Below are 20419 nucleotides of genomic sequence, written 5' to 3'. Positions count from 1 at the left end.
TTGTGATCATTTTCAATAAAAAGTTCATGACCTTTATACATTTGCAAGAAAATATCAAGTGATAATCTCTTGAATTACAAGAGAATATCAACTCTTGATTCATTAAATTTACAAGCTAGCATAAAAATTCACATGGGTTGTATTCGCTAAAGCTGCCATCTAATTTTCACAAGAAAAACAAAAACAGAAAACAAAACCTTGTCGAAATGTGATGGCCAGCCGCCCCTTAGGGTGAGTTTGATTTGCATTACAAATGAAAAACAATATGGCCGCCATATTAAATATGGCCCTGTGAAAGATATTCAAGGTCAGCTCAACAGGCACGAAGTATAGTAAACAGAAAATCAGCGTCAAATTTTTTCCTCGAGTTTTACCGTAAAAACTAAGAATGACCGTGAAAATTACAAGAAAGGATAAAAATTGTCGGAAATTGAGGTTCCTGTCTCTACCGTTTAAAATCAGTTGCGAGTTAATTTGCATCAAAATTGCTGGTATGAAGAGAAAAAGACCAAAAAGTATGGTGGTTGAATTAAATACATACGGCGGAGAGATTTCCGTAGAATTTCATTGTATTCTAAAACAAAGCCGTAGTTCCACAGACAACCTATTGCTGTCAGTTGTTTTTTTGTTTTTGTCAGTTTGTTTTTGAACTGAGTGCATAATGAGTTATGAGAAATCTTGCTAAAGAAGGACTCATCGTTATCTGTTTCGATTCCACACACAGTGTAGATCGATATCCAAATTTTTTTTACTTTTACATTAATTTGTTCTTGAAGAGTGATTTCTTTTTACCAAAAAAATTATCGCTCAGCATGTGTTGTTCCAAAAATTTTTCTTGTTTGGTTTCGTTTCGCACCAAATTAAAAAGGGTTTTATTTAAGACGATTAAAATAATCTAATGAAAATGTGATCGAAAGACATAATGATCAAAACAAACCCATCCCTGGGGTCCACCGATAGAAGAAAAGAAAAGAGAAAGAAAAAAAGAACTCACCATTTTATTAGTCCATTTGGTGACACAGTTGGAAGGGCTGTTGACCAGGCAGCAGAAAACAATCATTTTCACTGAACGACAAAGGAAAAATACAATTTTAGACATGCTGAAGCACAAGACTGATATTGATATAGATAAAAGATATTAAATAATTTTTTTTAAAAAAAAAACCTTTCTAATGCTCACCTTTAATTTGGAAATACAAATATCACCGGTCTTTATCGTTTGGCAGCTATGTTTTTGTCATCCTTTGTAGTCGGAGAGTGGAGACCTGAATAGAGATGATGATGAGGATAATGATGATGATGATGACATGAAATCAGTTTACAAACAAATTGCAAGTGCAATTTTTTACCATAACCAGAATTGAGGATACCCTGAGCAATTTGTCTCAAAATGACTCCAATTTCAGTTGATACAGGACCAAGTGGTTCATCAAAGTATATTTTGCAAACCTTGTTGTACCGTAGTTGAATCGAGACGAGACATTCCCAAATAAAAAAAAAAAAATCAATCAATCAATTTATTTAACGTGGTCAGAACGTTTAGCTAAAAGCTAGTTTACAGGTACGCCACAAAATAAAAAGAGAAAAGGAAATTATAAATTAAGCCTTGTAAAGGTATATAAATTTAAATAAATTGAGATTAAGAACTAGCTAATATTGAAATATAAGAATTTAACAGTTGAATATATAAAATGTAATCATTAAAAACAGGAAATATAATTAAGGATAGATCCTCACCGCGCTAGAGTCCCGTGAGATCTAATGTTTTTAAGTAATTTTTAAAAGTAATAAATGTTTGTATATTTCGAGACTCGTCCGGTAAAGCGTTCCATAGTTTCGATGCCGCATATCTCCATGATCTTAACCCGAAAGTTCTTGATTTTACTTTTTGGGGGTCCAGTATTGTGGTGCCCCTAAGGTTATAAGTGGAGCATCTAACTGTTATAAGATCACGTAAGCTTTTTGGTCTTGCATCACTGGTTAATATCTTAAAGACAGTGGACAATATTTTCGCTAATCGCTGTTCACGAAGACTTGAGAGACCGATACGCTTACAAAGTTCCTCATAAGGTGAGGACTTATCTCTAAAAACAAAACGGAGCGTACATTTGTTCACCAACTCTAACTTGTCAGGTGACTTCTTATCACAGAAGTGCCACGTTTCGGAGCAGTAATTAAAGTGTGGTAAAATGAAGGCTTTGTAAAGATCCCTTCTAGTCTCAAAAGACAACATTTTCTGCATCCTTTTTAACACAGCCACCTGTTGACTGACTTTTCTACATATTTTAGCAATGTGCTTTTCAAAATTTAATTTATCATCGATTGTCACGCCAAAAAGTTCCATTGTGTTGGATATCGGAAGTTGTGACTCCTCACCCTTAAACACTGGTTCATCAGTTCCTTTGTGTAATCCCAACACCATTGCCTGGTATTTTAAACTGTTCCTCTTCATACCATTACATTGTTGATTGTTTCTTCAATTTTGGAGAGTTGATTGTCGGCGTAGAAGTTTTGAGTGTCATCAGCGTAAGTGGCGGAGTGCACTTCTTGGTGACGTATGAAAGATAGTTCATGAAGATGTTGAATCGTAAAGGCCGAGAATGGATCCCTGTGGTACACCATTACATATAGGTTGCCAATTGGAAAGCGTATCCCCTAGTCTCACTCTTTGGAATCGATTTGATAAATAATCTTTTATCAAGGTGGTTGTTGCTTCATCTGCTCCATATTCTTTTAATTTCAAAACAATCAGTTGATGAGGTAAGGTGTCAAAGGGCTTGGACAAGTCCATAGAGACCAGACCGATCAATTTGTTGTTATCAATTTCTTCTTGCCATTGTTCGGTTAGACTAAGAAGTGCTGAGTCGCAGCCGTGATATTTCCTATAAGCAAACACATATTTGTGATAAATTTCTTCAAAATACGGGCTTATTCGGCAATGAACAATTTTTTCGAAAACCTTCGATAAAGCTGGCAGAATCGTTATCGGCCGATAGTTAGTTTTTGATAGACTGCATTTTTTTTTTTGATCTTTAAATTTTTTTAAATTTTTTAGATCTTTAAATTTCGCATGAGATTTGATGGAAGAGAATTCAACTCGACTGAGATGGTAAATAAAGCTCCAATGCCCACTCACTGAGAGATTAAGATATAAGCGTACCGTCCGATGAACACTTTTAAAGCTAAGGGCGTCAAAAAGCTGCTACAAATCAAATATGTCTCTCTCGTGAAGTAAGGACAACAAATTAAGCTTGATATTGAAGCTAGCGCTAACTAACTTATAGCAGTAGTTTCTGTGCTTTTACCAACCTGAAAAATTCCATCGAAGGTCATCCAGCTCAAAATTTTGATAGAGTGTATTTGGATGTTGCATTCCTTGACCTCCGTACCTCCGTGTGTTTCTGAGTTCAGTCCACTGAGCTATCATCTTGCAGCCGTATGGTGTATCTATAGTTTTTCATGGACGTAACCTCCTTTTTTTCTTAGTTGGAAAAGTGACTCAGAATGCTGCATTCCACTGCAAAGCTTCCACCGAGAAGAAGCAATGGCGGACAGCAAGCTAAACTGCTATGAATAATTATCTTTGGATTAAACACGTGCTCTTGGAATAATTTGTAAAGCAATGTGAATTTGTCACCGTTTCCTGCGTCCAGTCTCACTCCCCGATTCCTCTAATAAAATCCTTGTTTGAAATATATTTCCTTTTTTTCTTTGCCTTTCTTTCTACAACTCCACAGACGTGCCTAACATGAACTGGCTCATATTGCTGCTCTGCCTTGTGTATCAACTTATTTTACGCGTCGAGAAGAACCAGAAAATTGAAGATTCTTAGGATTCGGGTATTTTCATCACCTAAATTTAAGTTTGTATATTTTTGAAATAAGAAAAATCGTATCTTACAGAGGTGGGAGAAGCGGGAAGAGGGTGTAGTGGGTGTAGTGGGTGTAAAAGCAATCCTTAAGGCCTTCCTGCTGATTTCTACCGGAAGTTGCGGGGCATGCTGGGTCAAAAATTCGGCGAAACTAGCTCCAGTCTCCATTGTAAAAAAACACGCGCGGAAAAATTGCGTCGGTTTGTTTTCATTGTTTGCTTGGTCATCCCCCAGGAAAAAATAACCTTTTTTTTTAGTGAAGCTTGAACGCTGGGTTTAAGTAGACTTTATTATAATTTTTAACCCAGCAATCCTTAACGCCTTTGCTATGACCCCGGCAACACAAATGGAAGATTTGAAAAAACTTCAAAGCATTTTATATGCGCAAATAACAGCACGTGATTATATAGAAGAGAGTAAATTCTACAAATAAATTAAAATCACTTTACTTTATTTCGGATATGTAGAATTCAGTTAATAAATTTTCTAAAATTTAACTATTATATAGTCAAGTACAAAATATGGTTTGAAGTAAGTATTCAGAGCTAAAGAAAATTTAAGAATGATGAATATTATGTCCATATATAGTCACTAATCTCTGTGAGAACGAAACAGAAAGCTAAGTAATTGACCATTTTAAATGTCAATTTTGCTGAAGTTGTTACATAAAATTAAAATATTTCTAATTAATGCGGGTGCCAAACGCCGTTCAGTGGAGATCTTACAACGGCTGTCAAAATCTAATGTACTCGTAAATGATTAGAGGAATAGAGGACGAAAATCTTTACTAGCCAATCAAAAGACGCGAAAGGAGCACGAACTCTATAAGTATCATAAATACAGTTACTTTAAATGTTCAAAATACTTGTTCTTGAATTCTGCGTTGTTTTAATAGATAAAGTAAACTTGATTGAAATTTATATCATGTTAATCATTTCTGTTCCTTTTTTCCTTGTGGACTTCTTTGTCCGTACGGTTTTGTCCCGGAATTTTTTTTTCCCTGAGAGTTTCCCCCTCTCCACGATTTTCTTTTTGCCTAGGGGTTTTTTCTTCAATGTGGGTTTGTTCAGCCCTTCGGTTTGGAGTCTCTTCTGCTCCTCGCAAACTGTCCTTTTCATGAGTTTCCTCTTTCCTGAGGGTTTCTTCTTTCCCAGGGGTTTCTTCTTCCCCGCGGGTTTGCTCCTCCCACGGGTATCGTTCCATTCTCTCTTGGAAGTCCTTCTCCACCAATCTGCTAATCTCCCAAACTTTCAGATCAGTTTCACGGTCATTTCCAGCATTAATCCAATTATTTGCTGCCCATTTTGTACCCTCCAGGACGTCACATCCACCATGATAACTCATCAAATCTATTGGGCCCAGCCAGCCAGTTTCTTCGTTGACAAGATGGTTGTACCAAAACAAGGCGGTTCCACGTTTTGGTTTGTAGTACAAGTTGGCATCATAGCAATGGTCACTTAGGTCACACTTGTTCACTACACCATCCGTCAGAGACTAAAATGAATAAAATCAAGAGGGATTCAAAATTAAGAGAGGAACTGACGTCAAGACAAGTTTACAGACCAGGAACACACAGGACGAGGGAAGGAAGAAAACCAAGTAGGGAAAGAAGGTAATAACTAAAAAGAAGAGCGAAGGAACGAAGGAACGAAGGAGTGAAGCAGCGGAAGAGCAAAGGAACGAAGGAACGGAGGAACGAAGGAACGAAGGAACGAAGGAACGAAGGAACGAAGGAACGAAGGAACGAAGGAACGAAGGAACGAAGGAACGAAGCAACGAAGGAACGAAGGAACGAAGGAACGAAGGAACGAAGCAACGAAGGAACGAAGGAACGAAGGAACGAAGGAACGAAGGAACGAAGGAACGAAGGAACGAAGGAACGGAGGAACGAAGGAACGGAGGAACGGAGGAGCGAAGGAACGGAGGAACGGAGGAACGAAGGAACGAAGGAACGAAGGAACGAAGGAACGTAGAAATTCGAACGAAGGAACGTAGGAACGAAGGAACGAATGAACGAAGGAACGTAGGGACGAAGGAACGAAGGAACGAAGGAACGAAGGAACGAAGGAACGAAGGAACGAAGGAACGAAGGAACGAAGGAACGAAGGAACGAAGGAACGAAGGAACGAATGAACGAATGAACGAAGGAACGAAGGAACGAAGGAACGAATGGAGGCAATGGATAAACGGAGAAGCTGGAAATTGAAGAACGAAAGAGCAAACGAGCGAAGGAATGTAGGAACGAGGGAATCAAAAAATGAAGAGAAAGGAATGGAGGAGAGAATGGAAAGAGGAACGAAGCAAAGAAGGCACGGAGGAATGGATGTATAAGGAGATTTAAGAAATAGCGATGGTTAGCGTTTATGCTGAGAAATTTTTCGTTTGTTTGAAACAGTAACAAGCTGTTCAGCAAGAAAGGACTTACAGATGTTAATACAACTTTCGGATTCTGTCGAATAAATAAAACTGTGATTCAGATAACTAAGCAGTGAATTGAGAATATTAAAAAATAAAGAAATTATTAAAACTCAATAATCAAAAATTATGTGGTCAACTCTGAAAAATATATTTTTAAGTCTGGTCAATAACCCCTTATTGACTAATCTTTAGTTTCAGAGACTCAATAGAGTCTTCAAGTAATCTGGGTTTGTTTTGGTTTAGCTTTGGTATAATGAGCTCTGTGAATCTCCCACTCTCTCGACCAATGAGGTGCAAAACTAAAACCAGTCACGACTTTCCCCTCGCGTTTTTCGGCGCTTTAGGTAGTTTGGTTTGTTTTACTTTGAGTTTTAATTGGCTTTTTAAGGAATTTTCCTTTCTACTGATTGGCTGTTGTAATTGCTTTGGTTTTGGTTTTACGACACTCAGTCGAACAGCGCTCTTTGTAATTGTCAACCATTAAGTTGATGTTGATATTTGTTGTTTCCCCCAAAGGTGCAGCTACGTTTCCCTTTCGAAAAATCATAATAAAATTTTGCTTACATTTTTAATAACATTAAAATTTTTTTAAACTCATCTAGATCTTTTCACCTATTTGCTGTGGGCTCTGCGGTTACAGTAACTCAAAAGAGAATAAATAATGTAATTTATGTTCTATGGCATAAATATGTTTTGGGCCCAACTCAGCGAGATTAAGTGACTCTGAAAAAGGCCTCAAACAAATTTATGCCCGATAACATTAACTCTATTACTATCATTATCATTTTAGAGGGCATTGAGAAAATAAAAAGTGAAAATAAGAACAGAACAGTCTGAACATCTACGTCGGCGTACGAGCAGTGATAATGATGGTGAAAACGCTGTAGTTTATGAAGACAATAATAATGGCAAAGATTTCAACATACGTCATTTACTGGTGCAGTTTCGTTGTCGGCAATTGGGAATGCAGTCTCGCCACCCAGTGTAGGCTCGTTTAAATAATAAAAGAACGTCAAATACCTAAAATAAAAATAAAACGAAGGCTGCAATTAATGACGCACTTGTTGGGTCTACGTTTCATTTCTATCCATCCCTACGTTTCATTTCTATCCATCCCAATCCCATTTCTCACCCACCCCTTTCCCATTTTCCACCCATTCGTTTACCTTTCCACATAATGTACTAAACTTGTGCAATTACAGGGCCGACTAAATCATTTGAGACTTTAAAATCTCGATGAAAGCTATATTACGATATAAATCATAAGGTGCCTTTTCTAAAACTTCTAGTGAAATTCTAGAAATAAACTTTAGGAACGCATAATTTTGCTTGCTCAAATTTCAATCAGTGCGATAAGCACATTTCAAACACGAATTATTCAGCCGACCCACCTGCACGGAATACAATCGATATCTTCGAATTCACTCTCCTCGAGACTTTCAACTTGATGACAGCAAGGCAAAAATTTTTCTAATTCATTGTCTGAATCATAATGGCAGTGATAATGCTGCTTCTCACGGTATCTAATAACCTAAAGCGTTAAAAAAGCGTCACGGTTATAATGATAACGATAACGATAACGCTAACTGTAATTCGTTTGAATCATAATGGCAGTGATAATGTTGCTTCTCACGGTATCTAATAACCTAAAGCGTTAAAAAAGCGTCACGGTTATAATGATAACGGTAACGATAACGCTAACGGTAATTCGTCTGAATCATAATGGCAGTGATAATGCTGCTTCTCACGGTATCTAATAACCTAAAGCGTTAAAAAAGCGTCACGGTTATGATGATAACGATAACGATAACGCTAACGGTAATTCGTTTGAATCATAATGGCAATGATAATGTTGCTTCTCACGGTATCTAATAACCTAAAGCGTTACAAAAGCGTCACGGTTATAATGATAACGGTAACGATAACGCTAACGGTAATTCGCCTGAATCATAATGGCAATGATAATGTTGCTTCTCACGGTATCTAATTACCTAAAGCGTTACAAAAGCGTCACGGTTATAACGATAACGGTAACGATAACGCTAACGGTAATTCGCCTGAATCATAATGGCAATGATAATGTTGCTTCTCACGGTATCTTGTCACCTAAAATGTTTTTAAAAACGCGTTAGAATGGTAACGATAATGGTAACGGGAACGGGAACAGTAATAGCACGGTATTAAAAGATGTATTAATAATTACAATACAGCAACAGCGCGAAAAAAGATGGAGATTTGGATCGGGTCGCATAAAGGAAAGAGGTTTGGGTCTATTCGTACATATGTTACATACATACGTTAATTGACCACTCCATCATAGGGCTTTTCAGGGCCATTCTTACAACACTGTGCCCCACCCATCCCACCCCAGGGGAGGACATCCACCACACATTAATCTCGTGCGTGGGAAATTAACGTCTCCTACCCCTAACCCTGCAGGAGACGGGGCCTAAGGTTTATTCGTCCTTATCCGCGAAGACTAGAATATCTATCCATTTCTTGTTATAGAAAGGTAGCAAATTCTCCTCAGTTATTTTAAGACCATGAGTATTGGTCCGGCCGGGGCTTGAACCCTCGACCTCCCGCACAACACAATCCGGCGCTCTAACCAATTGAGCTAACCGGGAGGCGTGTTCCTTCTTTACGACCCAGACCTCTCGTTTTTTAATTCTGCCGCTAACTTTGCGCCGTCTACTAATTCGATCCGTTTTACTTACTAAATTCTTGGGACAGGCTACAATAACAATATTAGTAGTACTAAGAAAAGTGATTAGTCTCGTACCCAGACCTTTCACGGCCAAGTGGTTGTAAGCATACATTTCAGTTACAGTTACACGGTTGGATCTGGGGACGAGGCAATGGCGATGTCAAAGGCGATGACAATGGAAATGGTTTTGTTACTTTATGACCAAATTCCAAAGTGCTAAGGCGTTTTGAAATATAAAAGATGCTAACTACATACCAAAGAGTCCAACCCACATAACAGGCCTGAAGCCATTTTATAAATTATAAATCTAAATGAGTTAAAATATCAGTGTATTCCGTTTCTTTTCCTGAAATTTTCGTAATTTGAATTCTAAATCCAATTGCCATCTCGACCCTGAGTGGAAACACGGAACAACAAAAGACAGTTTTTCTGTCTCGTTTACTAACAGGACTTCCTGCCTCCCGGTTAGCGCTCAATGGATAGAGCGCTGGACTGTTGTGCGGGAGGTCGAGGGTTCGAGCCCCGGCCGGACCAACACTCAAGGTCTTAAAATAATTGAGAAGAATATGCTGCCTTTCTATAACATCAAGAAATGGTTTAGATATACTAGTCTTCTCGGATAGGGACGAATAAATGGAGGTCCCGTCTCCTGCAGGGTTAGGGGTAGGAGACGTTAATTTCCCACGTACGAGATTACTATGTGATGGATGTCCTCCCCTGGGGTGGGATGGGTGGGTTGTTGTCTTGCGTTCCATACATGAGCCTCTGGCTCGGGAAATATGGGTAACCATGCCCCACGTAAAGACATTAAACTTTGATTATTATTACTATTACTATTATTGAGTAGAGATAAAACGGAGTAAAAAGGCTGGAGCGGAAGGGAGGGAGGGGAGCCAGTTAGTAGAGAGAAACACTTAAAGACAGGGAGTTTCTGCTTGTAAACGCTTAGTATGTTTAATGCGTTAGGAACACAAACCTGCATGTCTTCACTGCTCCAGATCATATCTCTAGGAAGACGCGTCACTAAGCGTATTCTGTAGGAAAACAAAAATCAGCAAAAGGCAAACTACAGCCACAACCTTAGTGGAGCCAAATTACAAACGCTAAGCGTATTGCCTTGAGGGGGGGGGGGGGGGGGAGGGGGAAGACAATAAAAGGAGGTGTGTGTTCGCGTTGATACGTCAAAGTGTAAGATCTTACCAGACCAATCCATAATGCACAAGCTTATACCACGATCATTTTCAAAACATCCGACGACTTATAAATACATTCACTCTCAATTTATAGAATTGAAGCTTATACCACGGTTATTTTCAAAATATTCGACGACCCATAAAAACGTTCATTCTGCGCTTGCAAAAACTTCACGCTACGCTACTGGAACACCATTCCCCTTCTACTGTAAATGCACAATCCAGCTTCAACGTTCCTTCATACCTGGTCCTCATAAAACCTGAATGCTCATTTCTTGACGCGAGGAAGATGCTTACTCTCTGGGTGGAGTTAACATGGGAAATTTATAATAATAAAGGGCGCAAAATACAGGACAGTGCACTCTGCATGCTCTGTAACACTGTCAGTTCTTTTAGGTGTCAAATGCATCTAACTCTATACAATTTTCCAAGTAATACACATGCCACAATTTTTGGGCTTTCCAAGTTCTCATAATATGCATACTTGCATGCTCTCAGTCTAGTGGTTCATGAGTTTCAAACACTGAACTATGCGCTTCTTTCTTCTAGATACGATCTCTGTCATTGTAAATTACTGAGCTAATTTGAAGCGATTGGGTCAACTCAAACTCGGACCTTGAAGTTAAGAATTAATAAGGTTTTTGCAAAGAACACTACACACATATTTAAAGAGGAGGGGGATCCAATATTAGTGGAATTTAGGGGTGTTTATAGAGGTATAGGTTACTCATTTTTTACATCACAGAGGGTTTCAATGCACCCTCGGTACGTATACTCTCTTCCCTTAATGACGTCCTAAGGTCTTACGACGTACCTCTCTCGTAGACTATCGAATAGTGGTTTGAAATCCACGTGCTCGTATGGATCAAGGAAAGCAGTGCTGCTATCTCGGGTTCGTTTATTTGGCTTTGTCTGATGAATTTTCTCCAAGTAATGCGTTATGTCTTTCATCTTGCTTTCTGTGGTTAGTCTTATGAATTCGTTGTATGTTATCACACCTAAAAAAAGGTTATTGGTTAAGAAGAATAAATTAGCTACCTCATAAATTTAAAGCATCTATGACGTTAGCCGAGCAGAAAAAAATGATGATAATTACAACGACAACAATTGAAAAGACAAATTCGGCCTTGTCACTTTGCCACTTTAACGGGACTCAGGAACAAAAAGGACAAAGGAAGGAAGGAAGTAAGAAGGGAAAGAATGAAGAAAGGAAAAAAAAAAGGGGGAACGAAGGAACGAAGGCGCGAAGGAACAAAGAAACGAAGGAAAGATGTATATTTTTCACGAATTTCGCTACACCTCGTCCAATGATCACTAATTAACTCACCGTCATTATTTGGGTCCATGGTTAGGTCTTTCATGCTGCAATTGTATCGGAAAACGTAAAGTAAATCTTTAAAGACTATTCCATAAAAGGAACCAGGCAACTGCATAGAAAGCCATAGGTCTCCCCTACTCGAGATGCTACATTTCCACGCTAGCTACCCTCCCCACTTTCTTCTCGATCACAAGCTGTGATATCTTTTGAATAAAAAAACACTTTGGTAGATGTTAAGCCCGGAGTCATATTTAGGGATGATATCTCGGTGACTCATAAAACTGTCAAAATTGTGTGAAGAATCAAGCCACGTGAATTCAAAACTACGTACATTTTTTTAGTAATTTTTTCGTCGACAAGAACTCTCCCCAACTCCATAAGAGCCTGAGAAATCTGTTACAAAAATAAAAATGGATAGAGGCATAACTGTTATTCATCTCTCGGTATACTTATCTTTGAGTAAAGTTCATGTGAGCTATAGTTTTATCACTCCACTTTGCACTCACAACTTGAGAGTAAATTATATACTGTAAAAGGAGGTTTACCAACAGTTGTGACAGCAGTGGAGTTTTTTTTAAGGACAGATTAGCTCTTACATGGACTTAAAACAGTTTTGCGAACAGACATTCCAACGTTCAGCTTGAATAAAATCCTTGGAGATAGGGAGATGATGAACAAAATTTAAAGTGTACTCTAACTGCCATGACAACGAGAAGGATTTCTCAATATGTTTGTTGATAAGTGTTACCACAGCTTAGTCTAAGAGTTCTAGCTTGATGAATGACGGTGTCACAAAATGCTTTATTCTCTCTTAATTATCACTCTTATGATCTTTAATATTCAATTCAACTTTTGGAATGAGAGGGTAGGCGGAAAGAGAATTAATAATTGTCAGTCACTCAAAGCATCCTGCAAGAACAAAGATCTCATAAGAACATATTGATATAAAATGACGTCGCGAAAAATTTGATGTGATAAGTGAATACAACCAAACTTCCCTACATAAATGAATAAAAGAGGGGTAATTTCCCAATGAAACTGTGTGTTGCGTCGAGGGCTTTTAAAGGATCATTTGGTTTCATTTTAATGATAGTTGACAGTGTAAACTGGCCACTGTAAAAAGTTTCTAAGGCTTCAGAAATTCTTTACCGTGGCCAATTTACATTATTGACTCAGTTGATAAAACCAAATTATCTTGCAAACTCCCTTATGCGTAGGAAAAAGAAATTGATTTTGACACGATAGGTATTAGGACATTAAAACAAAGCTAATACAGTCCCGGATTACCTCAGACATCAGTTGAAACTTTCTCTGGAGTGAATAACAATTTTACATAGTATACATCTATTACCCACCTCTGCTACGTCCATGCTTCCATCAGCATTTAAGTCGAGATGCAGGAAAGTTTCCGCTGGATTCTCTGGCACATTTCTTTCCGCGGTTCTGTTTGGACTTTGTTCCTCGCCATCGGGTACTTTTTCTCCAAGAGTTTTAGATCGCTCTAGACCTTGCGTTTTCGCCATGAAAATTATATCATCGCATTCCTGTTCGCTAAGAAAATCCTGGATTTCTAAGAGTAGAATAGAAAGAAATTTGCATTCGCAAGTGAAAAAATTTGGGAAGGAAAAGATCTTTTTTGTAATCTGTTCATAACTCTTTCACCCTGACATCAGTATACATAATATCCATAAAGTTCGTAAGGTGCCGACAAGGAGAATTTATGAAACAATCAACAGCTCCTTTAATTGGTGATCATTTCCTTAACTCTCCTAACCTTGATTTTTGTTTCAGGGTCGTATTTTAAGGCGAAACCAAGGTAAATGTTAGTTACTCTTACGGATCAAAGGATTTACTAGACTCATATTGGGCGTGGCCCAGCGTTCGTGTCCGGATTTAAGGAGGGCTCTCTCTTAAAGTGGAGGGGTGAGCATAAGAAATTTAATTATGAACCTACAAACGTCGATAGAATGTTTAACCCACTGGATAACCGTTTTTAAAGAAATAATTCTTTAGAACAGTTATCCAGTGGGTCCTAGTACCCCAGTAGTCTTAAGTCTTCATAAGGAATTCAGTATTAGACTGTGTCTTCATGATAGCACACCAGTTTGATTTATTTACGTTAACTATATACATAGACATCAAATTGGTCTATACTGAAGAACAAGGTATGACATGATGACCTTACCAAATAAGGTGGGACGTAAACTAAGGGTCCTCATTGTATGTACTTTCCCAGGCACCAAATTTAGTTCACGCACATAACCAACCTATAAGGGACATTTTAGAACGTGAGCTCTCATGTTAAGTGAGAAATCGAGCAAACACAGAGGCGATGTGCTTTGTAATGCTAAGGAATGACCATTAATTTCGATTTTGGAAATTACTGGTCCGAAACGTTGATATAATTAAACTGAACAAGCTTGGCCGTTTATTCTTTAGGAATTTCTGCATGCATCTTGAGTGTCTTAGTGGAGTTAGCCGTTAGTAGTTAAACAGCCAAAAAATTTTAGACGTAAGGGGTGAAAATAGACAGACTTAAACCGTTTGTCGTAAAAAGGGTAAATTTACACGATCAAAGTCTTGGACTGTTTCATTACATTATATTTCTATACATATAGTAGTATTGTCACTATAAAGCAGTAAGCTATATATATGTCCGTTACATTTCCTGTAGTACCTCCACATATACATTTACTTTAATCACGTATCTTTTTCTATCCTGGAATAAGTAAGAAGTAAACGATGGGTCGTAAATGTGTTTTAAAACAATAAAATCAATTAAACCTTCAAAAATAATCTATAATCTGATATTTAAGAGGCTGTCTCTCTTATTTCCACCCGGTCAATTTCGCGTCAAAAATAATTTTGCATGAAACTCTGTCAACTGAAAGACTTTACTAAGGAAAGAGCTAAATTGGACTTACTGACTGCATTAGGGACCATAATTATTTTCCCAGTCCGTAAGGACCTTCGCAACGTCTCAAAAATTGAAAAATAGGCATATTTTGTAACATTGTAAAATGTTTGATTCGCATAGTTAAGCCACGAAATTTATATTAGATTGCTTAAAACCTTTCTAGTTTGCCAAGAGTGTTAGAATTTCCCTCTCAATATATTTTAAAAGGCGAACTTTTAATATATTCTGACTACTATAAATTGCCATCGGCCGATGGCCGTAAATAACCTTGATTTAGACGTTAAGTTTTGGGATTTGGGACCAAATTGACAACTCTATCCTACACGGCCGTTAAGTTTAGACCTTTGGCAAACTAGAAAGGTTTTTAAGCAATCTAATATAAATTTCGTGGCTTAACTATGCGAGTCAAACATTTTACAATGTTACAAAAATATGCCTATCTTTCAATTTTCGAGACGTTGCGACGGTCCCTACGGACTGGGGAAATAATTAGAATTTCCCTCTCAATATATTTGAAAAGGCGAATTTTTAATATATTCTGACTACTATAAATTGCCATCGGCCGATGGCCGTAAATAACCTTGATTTAGACGTTAAGTTTTGGGATTTGAGACCCAATTGATAACTCTATCCTACACGGCCGTTAAGTTTAGACCTTTGTAGGCAAACACATGTAAAAATCCCTGTACGTTTTCGGCTTTTCAAAAGTTATGAGCATTTGAATCAGCATATGCACGATCATGTCTGTATGTCTACCGCAACGGAATTAAATTAACCATACCGGCCGTAAAACGTCCAAGGTTTTAAATGTTAGCTGTAAAAGCCATCGCCCAATTGAGACCTTTCATCTCTACTTTGGATAAACTTCGTTCCTTGCAAACAACAAACACCAAATGGACTGAAAATCAAATTCTTTTTTTTGTTTGTTTATCACGTACGTGGTGATACTCATTTCAATTTCGTGCGCGAGAGTAAATGAGTGATGTATTTATTTTGACAGTTGAGAAAAAGAGAAATCAAACACTTTATTCTTATTTTTTATCGCCCTTGGGCTCAAGCAAAGATGATTTTGTTCTCCTCTACGATTCCCATGTTTAGAATATGATGAACTGAGGGACATAAAACGCACGATTCTGATATTTAAATGAGAATCGAAGAGTCCTCTCTCTAAGAATAAGCTGACGTCTAGACAACGGCAAACTGAAAGAAAATTTATAAATCGTCTGCCTTCAACAACTTGTAGGCTAAAAATAAAATACTTGAAAAAAAATGGCTGTTTTCTAGAAGTTTTTTTGAATAATAAGAGAAAAGTGAGTATAAAAATCAAAGTGCTATTTTTTCCGTTTAAATTTTTCTTTTTTTTACGCCATTTTACACTCGCTAACCACATGGCATCGGCAGCAGGAGATCTCTGAAATCGCCGCCTCGCTGTCGGCGGTTAAAAACTCGAATTTTCCAGTTTAACACCATTGGCGAGCTGTTATTATATAACTACGCATAGTTTTGAAACAATACATATCAAAATGTCCATTGTTTTGTTTTCAAAAAACAAAAAAGCACTTAGTTCAAAGTTCACCATACTACGATGATATTTTCCATAAGCTACGTTATGGTTAAAGTTAGTGCGTTGTGAATATCGGATCAATTTTTGATGACAAAAGACTTTGTTATACAGTTCGTAAAATGACCCTCTATGATCGACGCATGCATAAAATGTGGGTAATTCTTTCACTTGATATTTACACAGCTGGCGTAGTTAGGCGAGTAAAAACTATATTTTAATTCAAAATGTTAATTCAGCTAAATGCGACAGATATTTCTTAAGATACGCGACAACAAAGAAAACATACAAATTGCGTGTTCTAAGAAGGAGGTATATATCTACATACGTATAACTTTTTTTTGCTAAAAGATGCTTCTAGCTCAATGGATTTTTCCATACACTTTACTAATATGTCAGACATCAGAATCATTAACGCGTCATGAAAAAATACTCATTTAACACGTTAAGCCTGAGGAGATGAATATACGAATCCCAAATTACCTGTTTCATATTTGCATGATTTGGCGTAAGAATATAATTCGTCTTTTTCTAAAAGGCCGAGTCTGTTAACGATAAATCATCATAACACATTAAGACAAACCGAAAAATTACTGTATTGTCGCCTAGTTTATTTCAAACAAGAAAAGCTGTTTATCTTGTTATTTTTCAAATAGCGGTTCATAAAAAAAATAAATAAACTGCATAAAACTTCATTCGCCCAAATAGATAAATTCGAAAAAAATAGTGGACTGTATTTCCCTTCTCTGTGTCGCGAAGACTACACAAATGTCTAACATGGCTTAATAATGCACCCTCAAACAAGGAAATCTATGCCTCTTTCTCTAGTGCATGATTTTTTAAAACAGTTCTTCGTAATGAAAAGAAATACATTTGGGAATGCTATTCTCAAACTATCAATAGATATGTTTCTCTTGATTTAGGGGCATTTATATCATTTCAAATAAATAAACCTACATACAGACTGAGAAGTTTGTTATACAATCTGTTACTTTTTTTTAAGTTAGGCACACAGTTTACCATTATTGGTGTCAGAAATATATATCGATCATTGCACTGGGGCTTCGTTATTTAGGAGTTACGTACAGGAAGGTTCTTTTCCGTACAATTTACTGTTATTAAGCGATAGGAAATCGCTCGTTTCGATGAAGTCTTCGTCTCGTCGAACTGTACTGTAGCCGTCATTTGCTTAAACAAGTACATACGTAGTGCTGGTTAACTCGCCAAGAATTAGTAATATATGACTATTGTTCAACCGTTTACTGACCTCCACTGGGTCAATTCGATGCAACCTGTATGGACTTTCCTCGTTTTCTTGTCCGCCTGTAGCTGTCTCTGACAGGTTCAGTCGCTTCTCTGCGACAATGTTCCTGTTGAACCAACATCTCAAAGCTACTGAGAAGATCATTACCGCGATCGAGACATAAGATAAGCGTAGGTACCCTGGCTTTAAAGAAACTTTTAACATTTTTGTCAATAAAACGCCGCGTGAAGGTTTTGGTTTTAACAAGACTGGGTTGATAACAAACTTATTGACCACGAATTAAAGATATGATACCTTCACTGAGTTCTAGTACTTAAGATCAAATCGATAAGGCGTAAGTCATTCAATGTCACAAAACATTAAAAACTGTCAATAGATTATTAAAAAATGTAAATGAACACCATGTATTTTGGTTGTTTAATTCTCAAGAACAGGTGTTCACAAATGTCACTGATCGTCTTTGGAATTGTCACCTCCGACTAAGATTACGCCTCGCACGATCCGTCCAAGTCTGAAACCTTGTTTAACTTAGTAAGTATTTTGTCGCATTATATGTTCTGTATGAGAGTAGGTGATTGTCTAAGCGATTCCACGTCGCTTTTTTAACTGCTAGCCAAAGTTACGCTTCGCAAATGTACGTTCTAGTAAGCTAAGTTTTTAAATTGTGTACAGGCGGTGTTATCGCTGCTTAATACTGCAAAACCATTGGTTAGCTAAAGAGAACACGTTAATGAGACGTTCCTCCTTTTAACTCACCACTCAATTTTCGGGTAGCCTGCGTAGCCTGGCTCTTTTAAGGGAGGTGGGGTGTTGGGGAGGGTTTAGGGGTTTGGGGCGGAAAAGAGCCTGCTTTCAGCCTATTCAAATTTTCGTGTTTACGTTTGCCGGCGAACGTAAGCATTTGATTCGCTAGCAGTAGGTTTGATCGACATACGCGTAGTCACGCACGATTTGAGCTACAAGCTGACTTCCGGTCAAGCGGCCATCTTGTTTTGGATGGTATGCGAACATAAGGTATGTCGTTTCAAGCGAAACCAGAGTAAGAAAAAGCTATAAATTGTCTATTGGAAGGAAGCGATGTTCTGGCTGTTCTTCCTACAGGATTTGGAAAGAGTTTTATTCATGAAAAGTTTTCTGAGATCACGAATTCTGGGGACGGTCCTACTGTTGTTTTAATTTAGTTATCGCGCCACTAGCAAGCATTGTGAACGATCAGATACTACATCGTAACATTAAAAATCCTGGTACTGCTGTTGAGTTGTCAAAGCTTACGACCGAGGATCTACAGAAATCTACTTTCAAGCTTCTCTTCTGTTCAGCAGAGGATGCATTTCGTCGTGAGTTTACCGAAGAGCTCAAATCTTCTAGTGATCTACACGAACGTCTCTCTTTGATCGTTGTCGATGAAATGCACACGGTTGAAACGTGGTCTGGAAGACGGTAGGTGTTCAGCTTTTTCATGACATAAATTCCGTTAAGTCTAATTTGTCTTACTGTAAAAATCGCATGTTTTCTTTCCTTTGGTGGCCGTTCGAAGAAGAAGAATGGCAAACGGCGTTCCGCTGCGCATATGGAAAACTCGCCACACTTCGTTCTCTTTGCAGAGAAGGTACTTCACTTATTCTATAGAAATTACGCAGAGAAACTCTCATTTATTTGTAATAATGTTTAAACAATCAAATGGAGGTTGTTTTCACCCTGTAAAAAGTCAAGAAATGAGTTAAAGTGCACCTAAACCCAAAAATGTTTTTCGCTTAACGAAATAAGCGTATTTTTGGAGTATTTCTGTGCAAAAAGTTTTTTATTTGCTCAAATCTTCAATTTTCTGTGCCCAGTCAAAATACGGAAAAACGGCCGCCATCTTGCCCCATGACCGAGTTTAAAGAGGAATGGCTCTAGCGGGTAATGTGACGTCAAATCGAGAACACGAAAGTCTGCATTTCACACATTTTCACTTGTTTGGGAAGGTTGTAGTCGATATTGTCCGAAAATATGCCGACTAAGTGTGTTGTAGAAGGATGTAGCAACGTGCGAAATTTGCAAGAGGGAATCGCGCTTCATACATTCCTCATACAACACACCTAGTCGGCATATTTCGGACACTATCGACGACAACCTTCCCAAACAAGTGAAAATGTGTGAAATGCAGAATTTCGTGTTCTCGATTTGATGTCACATTACCCGCTAGAGCCATTCCTCTTTAAACTCGGTCGTGGGGCAAGATGGCAGCCGATTTTTCCTATTTTGACTGGGCAGAGAAAATTAAAGATTTGAGGAAATTAAAAAATTTTTGCACAGAAATACTCCAAAAAATAAGCTTATTTCGTTAAGCGAAAAAAAAAAATTTTGGGTTTCGGTGCACTTTCATAGTGTAGTACAACGCAACTTACATTTTTATTAATAAACAATCAGTCACCTAAACAATATACTTTTGACTTTTGTAGATGTTCCAGTACTTGCTTTAATTTAGTGCGCTGGCGCTCTCGCTACGCGCCAAACTTTCACACGTGAAATTGACAACTCCCTCCACTTCCGGTGATCGCTGATTGGCTAGGGTAATTTCATCCCTAAAGTGGGCGTTATAAAATTTGAATAGGCTGAAAGCAGGCTCTTTTTCCGCCCCAAACCCCTAAACCCTCCCCACCACCCCCCTCCCTTAAAAGAGACAGGTTACGCAGGCTAATTTTCGGGTTATTGGCGGCCTTTGTTTTCGCTCTGTATTAACATTCAGCCTTCCGCCCTAGTCACGCGAAAGTTTTAACATGTTTTCAATTTGTTGTGTTGAATACGATTGAAACTTTCTTTTCTTCATAAAAGCTGTTTAAACCGATGTTTGTCGACTTCAAACTTACCACAATGAAAATACAAATTGGTGACTGCTTGAAATTTATGAAAAATTCAGTTTTTCAGTCCTGTTTCTGATTTTCAAGCTGATTTAACAAAACAAGTTTTTCTGGTGTAAGATGAAATAAATTCGGTTTAAAACTCTTCTTACCTTAAATTTAAAGTCGCCCCAGGCTTAAGAAGGCCTGCAAAATGGTGAGTCAGCGACGTGCCACTTTGTCCAGAATGACATTCCTTCAGATACTCATCATCACTACATGAAATATTGATATCCGACTTTGAGGTCTGTTTACATACAATCAAACAAAAGATTACATATAATGTTG

General features: G+C 37.8%; 2 protein-coding genes across 4 annotated transcripts in view; one reads left to right on the top strand and one right to left on the bottom strand.

Annotated features, from left to right (window-relative positions):
• Nucleotides 1–4301: 4301 nt before the first annotated feature.
• LOC111337659 (transmembrane prolyl 4-hydroxylase) overlaps nt 4302–20419 on the bottom strand; it is a 17777-nt gene continuing 1659 nt past the window's right edge. Inside the window, exons 2-13 of one of the 2 annotated variants that reach the window (XM_088737972.1) lie at nt 20245–20378; nt 17253–17355; nt 13693–13774; nt 12863–13077; nt 11839–11900; nt 11517–11551; nt 11004–11187; nt 9973–10030; nt 7681–7820; nt 7216–7309; nt 6297–6320; nt 4302–5365 (exon numbers count right to left, since the gene is read on the bottom strand). In XM_088737972.1, coding sequence (XP_088594098.1) covers nt 4799–5365; nt 6297–6320; nt 7216–7309; nt 7681–7820; nt 9973–10030; nt 11004–11187; nt 11517–11551; nt 11839–11900; nt 12863–13077; nt 13693–13774; nt 17253–17355; nt 20245–20378 — 1698 coding nt within the window. In that variant the 3' untranslated portion in view covers nt 4302–4798. The remainder of the gene's footprint in view (nt 5366–6296; nt 6321–7215; nt 7310–7680; nt 7821–9972; nt 10031–11003; nt 11188–11516; nt 11552–11838; nt 11901–12862; nt 13078–13692; nt 13775–17252; nt 17356–20244; nt 20379–20419) is intronic. The other variant, XM_088737973.1, reaches the window with a different exon arrangement.
• Nucleotides 18225–20419, top strand: part of LOC111337667 (transmembrane prolyl 4-hydroxylase) — an 18329-nt gene continuing 16134 nt past the window's right edge. Inside the window, exons 1-2 of one of the 2 annotated variants that reach the window (XM_088737974.1) lie at nt 18225–18689; nt 18787–18858. In XM_088737974.1, coding sequence (XP_088594100.1) covers nt 18820–18858 — 39 coding nt within the window. In that variant the 5' untranslated portion in view covers nt 18225–18689; nt 18787–18819. The remainder of the gene's footprint in view (nt 18690–18786; nt 18859–20419) is intronic. The other variant, XM_022944010.2, reaches the window with a different exon arrangement.

This window comes from Stylophora pistillata, chromosome 11, assembly GCF_964205215.1.
Source record: "Stylophora pistillata chromosome 11, jaStyPist1.2, whole genome shotgun sequence".
Taxonomy (NCBI): Eukaryota; Metazoa; Cnidaria; class Anthozoa; order Scleractinia; family Pocilloporidae; genus Stylophora; species Stylophora pistillata.
The sequence above is the reverse complement of the archived record's forward strand: the minus strand, read 5'-3'. Positions and strand labels throughout refer to the sequence as shown.